This window comes from Macaca thibetana, chromosome X (assembly GCF_024542745.1).
Source record: "Macaca thibetana thibetana isolate TM-01 chromosome X, ASM2454274v1, whole genome shotgun sequence".
Taxonomy (NCBI): Eukaryota; Metazoa; Chordata; class Mammalia; order Primates; family Cercopithecidae; genus Macaca; species Macaca thibetana.
This window is the reverse complement of record NC_065598.1, coordinates 67186965-67199853: the sequence shown is the minus strand read 5'-3', so window position 1 is coordinate 67199853 and position 12889 is coordinate 67186965. Positions and strand designations below refer to the sequence as shown.

Sequence of the window (12889 nt, the reverse complement as noted above, 5' to 3'; positions counted from 1 at the left end):
GGGAGGCCAAGGTGGGCAGATCACTTGAGGTTGGGAGTTCAAGACCAGCCTGGCCAACATGGCGAAACCTCGTCTCTACTAAAAATACAAAAATTAGGCAGGTGTGGTGGCACAGGCCTGTAATCCCAGCTACTCGGGAGGCTGAGGCAGGAGAATTGCTTGAATCCGGGAGATGCAGGTTGCAGTGAGCCAAGATCGCACCACTGCACTCCAGCCTGAGCGACAGAGAGACTCCGTCTCAAGAAAAAAAAAAATAGATCATGGAGTAAAATATATCCAATCAATTCACTAAATGTTTACCCTTTCTGAGTGCAGGATTAGTTCTAGTTATTTGGAGATACTCCTATGATTATTTTAACTATAGTCTAACTTTTGTGAATATGATGTTTGTCATTTAACAAAATAAATACGAATCTGGGCACTGAGATTTTAATACTCACAGGCATATCTATCACTAGCAAAATGTTGATGCAAATAACTTATGTAAGAGACTTTTTAGAGCCCAAAGATTGATCAAACTCTATATAAAGAACTCTTCCTAATAGAACAGACTAGAGTTCTATTCCAGGATTTGACAGTATTTGGAAGTAGAATACTCACAAAGTTTATGGCATCAATGTATCAAAAGACCAGTATGCCAAGAAGGCAGGAATAAGGAGGTCCAAAAAAAAAAAAAGAAAGGATGCTGGTGCCCTGGATGGCTTCTGGAAGCTTAAGACTAGAGGTGAGCTTGGAGTTTATGCCAAGAATGAGGGTGAGTTAAGAGTCATAAAAATAAATGTTCTCCAGGAACAGTAGGCTGAGGCCTGACATGGTTATTTGCACATACGCCATTGGTTGTTGACTTCTTATCTGTTATCATTTTCTAAAGAATCTCATGGAAAGAAAATATGATGATGAGATATTCACATTATAAGCTAGAATATCTTAATGGCTATATTTGAATACAATCTGACCCACAGTGATATTTTCATAAAAATCTTAAATAAATAACAAATTTATATAGCACCAGTATGAGTCTTTCGTGTTCATATCACTAGAATAATATTTAAGAAAAGAAGAAAAATTTTAGTTTTAGCCCTAGTAATTACATATGATTTTAATCTTTCTGCTTCATTTTTTCTTCCACATCTTTTGGGAATATAAAAATAACCTGGTGAAATATTCACAAATGTCTTTAAAGGAATTATCATATTTTAATGTTTAAAAAGAGGCAAAAATAATTATCAGTATTATTAACTGTAGGAATTGTAGCACAGTGAATGGTTTTTCTAGTAGTAGACCAACTGTCAGTCAGAATTTGTTGTCATCTAAGGCATTAGTGTTAAATTGTTAAATATTGTGATACTTTATTTAGAATTGTTGTGGGGTTTAAATATGGTAATGCGTGTATTATAGAGTATTCAGTAACATGCCTGGAAAATAGAAACTGCTTAACAAACGGAAACTGCTGCTGCTATCTTTAGGTGATGTTTGCTATTTATTAGAGATGGACTCTCTTGTGGCCATTCCACTGGTTTATTCTAAAATTTATCACGGTCAGAGCAAGCATGGATTACTTACTAAGTTCCCAGATAAAATGTCGTGAAGACAAACATCTACATCTTTCAATCTCAGGAACAATTTAAAAAAATTTTTTTTTTTTTTGGTAGAGATGGGGCCTTGCTATATCACCCACGGTAGTCTCAAACTCTGGCCTAAAGTTATCCTCCCACGTTAGCTTCCCAAACTGCTGGAATTACAGGTGTGAGCCACTGCGCCTGACCCTTTGGAATAATTTCTTCATGCTTTATATCCACGTGTTAAAAAAACTGTTGGCAGCAGTTGCTGATGCAAGCAGAGATGAATAGCTGCTAATTAAGCACCCTTTTCTGTAAATTTTATACCAGAAGGAGGTCATGGAAAATGAGTACACATTCTACAGGCTTAACTCTTTTGAGAACAGTGAATATCTTAGACTAGAGGTTATATATAATTTGGAAGTACCCATTCAGTCTAAAAGTAAAAACTTCATTTTTCACAAATGATAATATATAAAAATGCTGTAGTATATTAGAATTTTGTTGAAATTGAAGCCTAGAACAATACTAAATGTAAAGAGTGATAGTGGGTATTTTTTAAAACGCTCATTTATTTCCCTTGATTTTTGTTAACATCTCAGTGCAGGACCTTTCTGCGTTTTTATCACCCTCCTGCCTTTTCTTTTGTTAAGAAAAGTTCATAAATAGCTGCTGCTCTCCTTGCTTTCTGCCACACTCTTTTGATCGTGTTCCCTTAGAGATACCACAGTTAAGAGAAAGCTGCTATAATTATGAATAAAATTGAAATTCCTTCAGCTTACTTTACTGTGAATTGTCAACGTATTTGCCTCAATGTATTAAATGACAAATTCTCTTAGACCTTTATTAAAATATAATATTTCAGATTTTTGAAATCCGAATGCAAGGTTTGGAAATAATATGTTTAAGAGTTTGTTGTTGTTGTTTGTTTAATAAAATACCATTTTTCCTCCTTCTCCTCCTCTTTTGTAAGTCTTGCAATATTGAGCTCCTATGTCTGCTCCTGGCAGAAGGCAGGGCTAAGTAGATGAGAAGAGACTGTTGATACAGAAATTTCCCTCACAATCTACACAACTTGTTAGTGGTCTCCATTGTTCTGGTGGAATTTAAATTGTGTTTAGCTCTTAAAGTCCTGTCTAATGATTAGGACATATATTATGCTGAACTTGGCTTTTCAGAAAAGGTATACAGAAATTTCACTGTAACAAATTAGTGTTCTACAAAGAAGAATTGCATATTAATACAAATAAGTTCAACTCAAAAGGCTTTGGGGTTACATTTATTGACCACAAAGACTTTGCAGATTTTTTCCCCTGGGAGAAAAATGCTCTACTTTCCAAACGTTAGTCATATTCCTAATTCTGGGTGATTTTTTATTTATCTCTAGTAGCTTTATTTCTGTCATTTAACTGTATTGCTTGGCACTGCTGACCTATAGCAATATCAGACATTTCTGCGGCTGATAAACACTTGAGAAGTTTACTGTTTTCCTTTTGCTGTAAGAAGACCTCCTACTACTTTCTTTTCCCCTCAAGCTTCATTGAGATATAATTGACAAATTAAAATGTATGTATTTAATAGTGTACACTGTGATGTTTATATATATATATGTACACTGTGGAATGATTACTACGATAGAGTTAATTATTATATCCATCACCTCACATAGTTACCATTTTTTCCTCACATGCCTTTATAACAGAATTTTATTAGTAATCTTCAAACACACATTGTTCAGATTTCACTGATTGTCTCATAAAATCTTATACAATTGATTTGTCAAGGCCTACGTACTGTGACTGATTAAGGTGTCTCTTATGTCTACTTTAATCCGTAGGTTTTTTCCTTTTTTTCCTTGCAATGTATTTGTTAAAGAAGTCAGGTAGTTTCCTGCATTTTGAATTTTGCTGTTTGTGTCCCTGTTCCTTAACATGTTTATTTTTTCTGTGTTCTCTGTATTTCCTATAAATTAGTAATTAAGATTCTAAAGGCTCTTACCAGTTTTTTGGCAGAAGTTTTTCACAGGTGGTATGGTGTACGTCCATCAGGGGTCTTGTATATTAGTTGTTTTGCCTTTTGTGATATTAGCAGCCATCAGTGATCATTGCCTGGATTCTTTATTTCATCAGTGTTTTTAAAATAATAGTATTCTAATTGTGTCATTTTACTTTTCCTTTATGAGCTGGAATACTTCTCTAGAGTACAACTTCCCTTAGCAACTGTTAGATTACTCTGAGGTCCAGTTGTCTGAGTTGCCTTTGTGTGTGTGTGTGTGTGGTGAGAATATTTAATATCTACTCTCAGCAAATTTCAAGTATACAATGCAGTATTATGAACTATAGTTACCAAGCTATACATTAGATCTCCTTGTAAGAAAGAAAGAGATAAGAAAGAAAGAAAGAAAGAAAGAAAGAAAGAAAGAGAAAGAAAGAAAGAAAGAAAGAAAGGAAAGAAAAAGAAAGAAAAAGAAAAGAGAGAGTGTTAATGGAGACAATGCCCCAAAGACATCAGCAATTTTCAAATGGATAACTCCTTTTAAGATGGAATGACATTCCTGTAATGGCTGTTTCCTGGAAGGCAGTGTCATGTGGAACCCCTTAGCCTCAGCATGCAGAGCTCCAGGAAGGGAACATTTCCAGTCAGATAGAATTATATATATACTATTTCTTTGGAAACTTCAGCCATCAAGATTCAGCCATCAACATTCCACCATCATGACTTCTGTTTCAACACGGTGGCTCTTAGTCCTCATTTTACTGCTTTTGTTGCTGCCTGTTGTCGAAGCAGTAGAAGCCAGAGATGCAATTCCTGTCTTGTTAGGTGTGGTTCTCAGCATTACAGGCATTTGTGCCTGCTTGGGGTCATGTGCACAAAAGAGAAATGGACAGATATGACTTTGAAGGGCATCCCAAATCAAACTTTGCCCTGAAAACCTTTGTACTAGTGAAGCTAAACTTGACCTTTGGTGTTTAAAAGTTTCCAAGAAACAGTAAATAGGGGAGTTCCACATTCTTAGTTGTGTTCCATAAAATGAGAACAAATTGCTATGTATAAGAAAAAATGTTTTCCTTATAATAAATAATGCACTGAAAAATGCAGCCTATAATTTGTATTTGCTGGTTAGAAAGGGGATTCAAGAAGTAAGGTGGCCGACATTTACATAAGTAATATTTCATAGTTTTAGAATTATCTAAGCTGGGCATGGTGGCATGCGCCTGTAGTCCCAGCTACCTGAAAGGCTGAGGTGGGAGGATCACTTGAACCCAGGACGTCGAGGCTGCGGTGAGTCATGGTCACACCACTGCAGTACAGCCTTGGTGACAGAATAAGATCCTGTCTCCAAAAAAAAAAAAAAAAAAAAAAAAAAATCACATGAAATAGGAAGAAGGAAGTTCTTGCCCAGAATCCTAAGAAATCACCACTATCCAGTTACAGTCACTGCCTCCGGAATCATTGAGGAGTCCTTTCTCCATATTTTCATTAGAATTTTGTTATTGACCAAGTTAATATTCTATTTAGATGTCAAATAGCCAAACATAGATGCTTTTATCTCTGGAGAAAAAACATTTAGAAAAATGCATTCATTGTATCTCACATTGAAGTGGAGAAAAGAGTTAATGTAAAAAAATCCCTTATTTTTATATTTATCGTTTTAAACTTTTATTTTAGGTTTGGGGTACATGTGAAGGTTTGTTACATAGGTAAACTCATGTCATGGGAGTTTACTGTACAGATTATTTCTTCACCAAGGTATTAAGCCCAGTACCCAATAGTTATATTTTTTACTCCTCTTCCTGCTCCCACCCTCCACCCTCAAGTAGACCCCAGTATCTATTGTTCTCTGTGTTCATGAGTTTGCATCATTTTAGCTCCCACTTACAAGTGAGAACATGTGGTACTTGGTTTGCTTTAAAAAATCACTTTATATTGACATTGAAATGGAGAAAATATTTAATGTTAAAAAACTTTATATTAATTAATTAACATTCCCATGGTGAGAAGTACTATATTAAATATAAACTCATTATGTTGTTTAAAAAAAAGGGACGAAATGATGTTGAAGATGAAACCTGCAGCAGCAGGCTGTACACAACAATTTGTGAGGAAAAAATTAATCGTTCGTGCCCTAATTGAAGAGGAGTGATGATTAATAGTACAAATAATAGCCAACACCATAGACATCTCAATTTGTTCTGCTTATACAAATCTGACTGAAAAACTGAAGTGGAGCAAACTCAATGGGTACCAAAACCATTGTGCCCAGATCAGTGGCAGATAAGAGCAGAGCTTTCATTGGAAATTTTAAACAAGTGGGATCAAAATCCTGAAGCATTTCTTCAAAGAATTGTAACACGAGACAAACATGGCTTTACCAGTATGATCCCAAAGAGAAATTACAACAAAAGCAATGGCTACCAAGAAGTGGAAGTGGTCTAGTCAAAGCAAAAGCAGCTCTGTCAAGAGTAAAGATCATAGCAACAGTTTTTTTGGGATGCTCAAGGCATTTTGCTTGATTTTTCTGGAGGGCCAAAGAATAATAATGTCTGCTTATTACGAGAGTGTTTTCAGAAAGCCAAAATTTTAGGAGGAAAACGCCTGAAAGGCTTCACCAGTGTCCTTCTCCACCACAACAATGTTCCTGCTCATACCTCTCATCAAACAAAAGTAATCTTGTGAATTTCAATGGGAAATTATTAGGCATCCACCTTACAGACATGATTTGGCTCCTTCTGATTTATTTTTGTTTCCTAATCTTAAAAAAATCTATAAAAGGCACCCATTTTTCCTCAGTTAATGTGAAATGTGAAAAAGATTGCATCGACATGGCTAAATTCCTCAGTTCTTTATGGATGAACTAAATGGCTAGTATCACAAAGGTATCTTAAACTTGATGGAGCTTATGTTGATAAATAAAATTTATATTTTAATCTTTTAATTCAATTTTTCCAAAAGTTTTTTGAAGTCTCATAATATTCTGCAATTCCACAGATTCCACGGGTTGTCTCTTCACTCTGTTAATTGTTTCCTTTGCAGTTGTACATGATATTTAGTTAGATGTAATTCCATTTGTCTATTTTTGCTTTTGTTGTCTGTACTTTGGGGGTCATATCTAAAAAATCATTTCCCATACAATATCAAGAAGCTTTCCCCCTGTTTTCTTCTAGTAATTTTGCAGTTTCTGGTCTTACATTTAAGTCTGTAATCCGTTTTGAATTGATTTTTTGCATATGATGGGAGATAAGGTTCCAATTTTATTCTTCTGTATGTGAATATCCAACACCATTTATTGGAAAAGCTCTCTTTTCCCCATTGTATGTTCTTGGCAACTTTGTTGATCATCAGTTGCCCGTAAATATGTGGATTTTGTTCTAGATATTCTATTCTGTTCCATTGGTCTATATGTCTTTTAAAAATGTCCATACTGTGCTGTTTTGATGACTATTAGATGTCTAGTGTATTTCGAAATCAGAAAATATGATGGCTCCAACTTTGTTCTTTTTGCTCAGGATTGCTTTGGCTATTTAGGTATTTTGTGATTCCATATAAATTTGAGTATTATTTTTTCTACTTCTGTGAAAATGCCATTGCCATGTTGATAGTGATAGGACTGAATCTGTAGAGTGCTTTAGGTAGTATGGACATTTAAAAATATTAAGTCTTCCAATCTATGAACACACGATATCTGTCCCTTTATTTGTGTTTTCTTCAATTTCTTCAGCGTTTTATAGTTTTCAATGTACAAGTCTTTCACCTCCTTGGTTAAATTTATTCAGAAGTATTTTATTTATTTTTGACACTATTATAAATGGGATTGTTTTCTTAATTTTTGTATATAGTTCATTGCTTGCATATAAAAACTGATTTTTATGTTGATTTTGTTTTGTAACTTTATTGAATTTATTAGTTCTAACAGTTTTTTGGTAGCCTTTTAGGGTTTTCTAATACAAGATTATGTCATCTGCAAACAATTTTACTTCTTCCTTTCAAATTTGAATGCCTTTTTTCCCCCCTCATTTTGCCTAATTGCTCTGGCTAAGACTTCTAGTACAATGTTGAATAGAAGTGGTGAGAGTGGGCATCTTTGCTTTGCGTTTTTCCTATGTTAGAGGAAATGTTTTAACCTTTTTACCATCTAGTATGATGTTAGCTGAGGACTTGTTGCATGATTTTTATTATGTTGAGGTACATTCCTTCTATTCCTAATTGGTTGAAATTTTTTTTTTATCTTGAAAGGATGAATTTTGTAAAAAAATTTTTTCTCTATCAAAATGTCCATATGATTTTTATCCTCTATTCTGTTAAAGTGATGTATCACATGTATTGATTTTTATATGCTGAACCACCCCCACCCTCGTATCTCAGGAATAAATCCTAGTTGATCATGGTATATGATGATTTTAATGTGCTGTGTAATTTGGTTTGCTAGTATTTTGTTAAGGAATTTTTCATCTGTGTTCATCAGGGATAATTTTTTTGTAGTGTCTTTGTCTGGCTTTGATATCAGGGTAATGCTGACCTCATAGAATGAGTGTGGATAGGTTCTTTCCTCTTCATTTTTAGAGAAGAGTTTGAGAAGGATTGGCATTAATTTTTTCTTAAATATTTGGTAGAATTCAACAGTGAAGTCATTTGGCCCTGTGTTTTCCTTGGTTGTGAGATTTTTGATTACTGATTCAATCTCCTTATCACTATTTTATGTTTCTGTGTTTGTTAACTTAAGGCCTCCAGCTATATCCACGTTGCTGCATAGGACATGATTTCATTCTTTTTTTATGGCTACATAGTATTTCATGGTGTATATGTACCATATTTTCTTTATGCATTCCACCACTGATGGGCACTGAGGTTGGTTCCATGTCTTTACTATTGTGAATAGTGCTGCAATGAACATACAGGTGCATGTGTCGTTTTGATACAACGATTTGTTTTCTTTTGGCTATATCCCCAGTAATGAAATTGTGGGATCAAATAGTAGTTCTGTTTTAAGTTCTTTGAGAAATCTCCAAACTGCTTTCCACAGTGGCTGAACTAATTTATATCCCCACCAACAGTGTAAAAGAATTCCCTTTTCTCTGCAGCCCAGCCAACACCTGTTATTCTTTGACTTTTTAATAAAAGCCACTTTGACTGGTGTGAGATGGTATCTCATTGTGGTTTTGATTTGCATTTCTCTGATGATTAGTGATGTTGAGCATTTTTTCACATGTTTGTTGACGACTTGTATGTCTTCTCTTGAGAATTGTCTATTCAAGTCTTTTTAACCCCCACTTTTTAATGGGGTTATATTTTGCTTGTTGAATTATTTAAATTCCTTAAAGATTCTGGGTATTAGACCTTTGTTGGATGCATAGCTTGCAAGTATTTTCTCCCATTCTGTAGGTTGTCTGTTTACTTACTTTGTTGATAGTTTCTTTCGCTGTGCAGCAGTTTGTCAATTTTTGGTTTCGTTGCAATTGCTTTTGCTGAGGACTTAGTCATAAATTATTTTCCAAGGCTGATGCCACGAGGTAGTCTTCTTTGGCTTAAATCTGCCTGGTGTTCTATAATCTGTTGCTTGAATATTGATACCTCTCTAGGTTTGGGAAGTTCTCTGTTATTATTCCTTTGAATAAACTATCTACCACTATACCTTTCTCTACCTCCTCTTATATTTGCCCTTTATGAGGCTATTTTCTAGATCTTGTAGGAGTGCTTCATTCTTTTTTCTTTTGTCTCCCCTGACTTGTATTTTCAATAGCCTGTCTTCAAGGTCACTACTTATTTCATCTACTTGTTCAGTTGTGCTATTAAGATACTCTGATATCAGTATATCAGTTGCATTTTTCTATTCCAGAATTTCTGCTTGATTCTTTGTAATTATTTCAATCACTTTGTTAGATATATCTGAGAGGAGTCTGAATTCCTTCTCTGTGTTATCTTGAATTTTTTTGAGTTTCCTCAAAACGGCTAATTTGAATTCTCTGCCTGAAAGGTCACATATCTCTGTCACTCTGGGATTGTTCCCTGGTGCCTTACTTAGTTCATTTGGTAAGAGCGTGTTTTCCTGGATGATCTTGAGGCTTGTGGATGTTTGTTGGTGTCTGGGCAGTGAAGAGTTAGGTATTTACTGTAGTCTTCGTAGTCTGGGCTTATTTGTACCCATCATTATTGGGAAAGCTTTTTAATATTCGAAGGCATTTGCATGTTGTGTGCTAAGTTTTTGGTCACAGCAGCCGTATCTGCCTTAGGAGGCACCTCAAGCCCAGTAACACTGTGACTCTTGCAGAGTTTTAGAGGTCTCATCTTGGTGGTGTTGGATGGGGCCCAGAAAAATTCTCTGGATTACCAAGCAGAGACTCTTTGTTCTCTTCCCTTGCTTTCTCTCTAGCAAATGGAGTCTGTCTTTCTGTATTGAGCTGTCTGGAGCTAGGGGAGGAGTGATACAAGCACCCCTGTGGCCACTAACCCTGGGACTGTGCTGTGTCTGACCTGAAGCCAGCGTAGCACTGGGTCTCACCCAAGGCCTGCTGTAATCTGCTACCTGGATACCACCTATGTTTACTTAATGAACTAGGGCTCTACAATAGCAGGTGAGGTGATGAAGCTTGCCAGGCTTGCGTCCTTCAATTCAGGGAAGCAAGTTCCCCCTGGCTCCTGGCAGGTGCAGAGATGTTGGCCAGGAACAAGGGCCTGGAGTCAGAATCCTTAGGAAGCTACCTGGTGCTCCTTTTTACTGTGGTTGAGCTGGTACCCAAGCCACAAAACAAAGTTTTTTCCTACTCTTCCCTCCTCTTTCCACAAGCAGAGGAATATCTTCCTATGGCCACCACTGTCACAGGCCCATGGGGAGTACTGCCAGGCTCCACTGATGTTCACTGAAGGCCTAAGGGCTCTTCAGTCAGTTTACAGCGAAAGGTGCTGGGTCTGGGACTCATCTTGCAAGGCAGTGCACTTCTCTCTGGTCCAGGATAGGTCCAGAAATGCCATCCTAGAGTCAAGGTCTGGAATTGGGGACCCAAGAGACTGCTTGGTGCTGTACCCTACTGTGGGTCACCTGGTACCTAAGCTGCAAGATAAAGTCCCCTTTCATCTCCCCTTTTCTTTTGTCAAGCAGAAGGAGACTCTCCACATAGCCACCATAGCTGGGAATATGTTGATTCACACCTGAAGCCAGCATGTTTCAGATTCTCACCAAAGCCCACCTATGGTATGCACTACCTATCACTGCTGATTATTCAAAATCTGTTGGCTTTCTAGCCAATGGGTGATGAATCCTTTCAGGATCTGGTCTTTCCTTTCAAAGCAGCAGATTCCCTTCTGGCCCTGGGTGTGTCTAAAAATGTCATCCAGTAGCTAGGGCCTGGAATGGGTGTCTCATGACTCTTCCTGGTGTCCTATCCTACCATTGCAAGACCAAGCCCTCTTTACTCTTCCCTTTCCTCTCCTCTAGCAGAAGGAAGGGGGTCTCTTGGAGCTGCAAGCTGTGCTGCCTGGGCTTGGGGGAGGGGCAGGGTAGGCACTCCCTTGGCCACCCAGACTGGTGTCTCACATGCCCCCTAAGTTTATTGGCTCCAAACCCACAAGGACTTGCCTTGTGGCCTAGACTGCCTTTCAGGTTTGCTCTTGCTTCTCTAGTTCTTTTAATTGTGATGTTAGGGTGTCAATTTTAGATCTCTCCTGCTTCCTCTTGTGGGCATTTAGTGCTATAAATTTCCCTCTACACACTGCTTTAAATGTGTCCCAGAGATTCTGGTACATTGTGTCTTTGTTCTCATTGGTTTCAAAGAACATCTTTATTTCTGCCTTCATTTTGTTATGTACCCAGTAGTCATTCAGGAGCAGGTTGTTCAGTTTTCATGTAGTTGTGTGTTTTGAGTGAGTTTCTTAATCCTGAGTTCTAATTTGGTTGCACTGTGTTCTGAGAGACTGTTGTGATTTCTTTTCTTTTGCTTTTGCTGAGGAGTGTTTTACTTCCAATTATGTGGTCAATTTTAGAATAAGTGTGATGTGGTGCTGAGAAGAATGTATATTCTGTTGATTTGGGGTGGAGAGCTCTGTAGACGTCTATTAGGTCCGATTGGTCCAGAGCTGAGTTCAAGTCCTAGATATCCTTGTTAACCTTCTGTGTCATTGATCTGTCTAATATTGACGGTGGGGTGTTAAAGTCTCCCATTATTATTGTGTGGGAGTCTAAGTCTCTTTGTAGGTCTCTAAGGACCTGCTTTATGAATCTGGGTGCTCCTGTATTGGTTGCATATATATTTAGGATAATTAGCTCTTCTTGTTGAATTGATCCCCTTACCATTATGTAATGGCCTTGTCTCTTTTGATCTTTATTGGTTTAAAGTGTGTTTTATCAGAGACTAGGATTGCAAACACTGCTTTTTTTGCTTTCCATTTGCTTGGTAGATCTTCCTCTATTTTTAAATTTTGAGCCTACGTGTGTCTCTGCACGTAAGATGGGTCTCCTGAATACAGCACACTGATGGGTCTTGACTCTTTATCCAATTTGCCAGTCTGTGTCTTTTAATTGGGGCATTTAGCCCATTTACATTTAAGGTTAATATTGTTATGTGTGAATTTGATCTTGTCATTATGATGTTAGCTGGTTATTTTGCCCGTTAATTGATGTAGTTTCTTCCTAGCATTGATGGTCTTTACAATTTGGCAGGTTTTTGCAGTGGCTGGTACCAGTCGTTCCTTTCCACGTTTAGTGCTTCCTTTAGGAGCTCTTGTAAGGCAGGCCTGGTGGTGACAAAATGTCTCAGCATTTGCTTGTCTGTAAAGGATTTTATTTCTCCTTCACTTATGAAGCTTAGTTTGGCTGGATATGAAATTCTGGGTTGAAAATTCTTTTCTTAAGAATGTTGAATATTGGCTGCCACTCTCTTCTGGCTTATAGGGTTTCTGCTGAGAGATCCACTGTTAGTCTGATGGGCTTCCCTTTGTGGGGGAGCCAGGCACGAGAGGGAATTTCCTGGTCTGCCAGTTGTGAAGACTGTGGGAAAGGCACAGTATTTGGGCAGCAGTGTACCGTTCCTCCAGGTACAGACTGTCATAGCTTCCCTTGGCTAGGAAAGGGAATTCCTCACACCCCTTGTGCTTCCCTGGTGAGGCAATGCCCCGTCCTGCTTTGGTTCTCCCTCTGTGGGCTGCACCCACTATCCAACCAGTCCCAGTGAGATGAGCCAGGTACCTCAGTTGGAAGTGCAGAAATCACCCATCTTCTGCATCAGTCAACCTGGGAGCTGCAGAGCAGAGCTCTTCCTATTCGGCCATCTTGGAATGGAAAACCCGGTATTCATTATTTTATAAATGTTTTTCTTGTCTTGTCTTTTGTGTGTGTGTGT

At 37.5% G+C, this 12889-nt stretch overlaps 3 protein-coding genes across 3 annotated transcripts in view; 2 read left to right on the top strand and 1 right to left on the bottom strand.

Moving 5' to 3' along the window:
• Positions 1 to 12889, bottom strand: part of LOC126946196 (60S ribosomal protein L37-like) — a 321281-nt gene that overhangs the window by 54750 nt on the left and 253642 nt on the right. The gene's annotated exons all lie outside the window — the stretch shown is intronic.
• Positions 1 to 12889, top strand: part of TEX11 (testis expressed 11) — a 323712-nt gene that overhangs the window by 91648 nt on the left and 219175 nt on the right. The window lies entirely within an intron of this gene.
• Positions 4274 to 4453, top strand: LOC126946197 (small integral membrane protein 30-like). The gene has a single exon (XM_050776266.1). It carries the CDS (start codon positions 4274 to 4276, stop codon positions 4451 to 4453), a length of 180 nt encoding a protein of 59 aa, XP_050632223.1.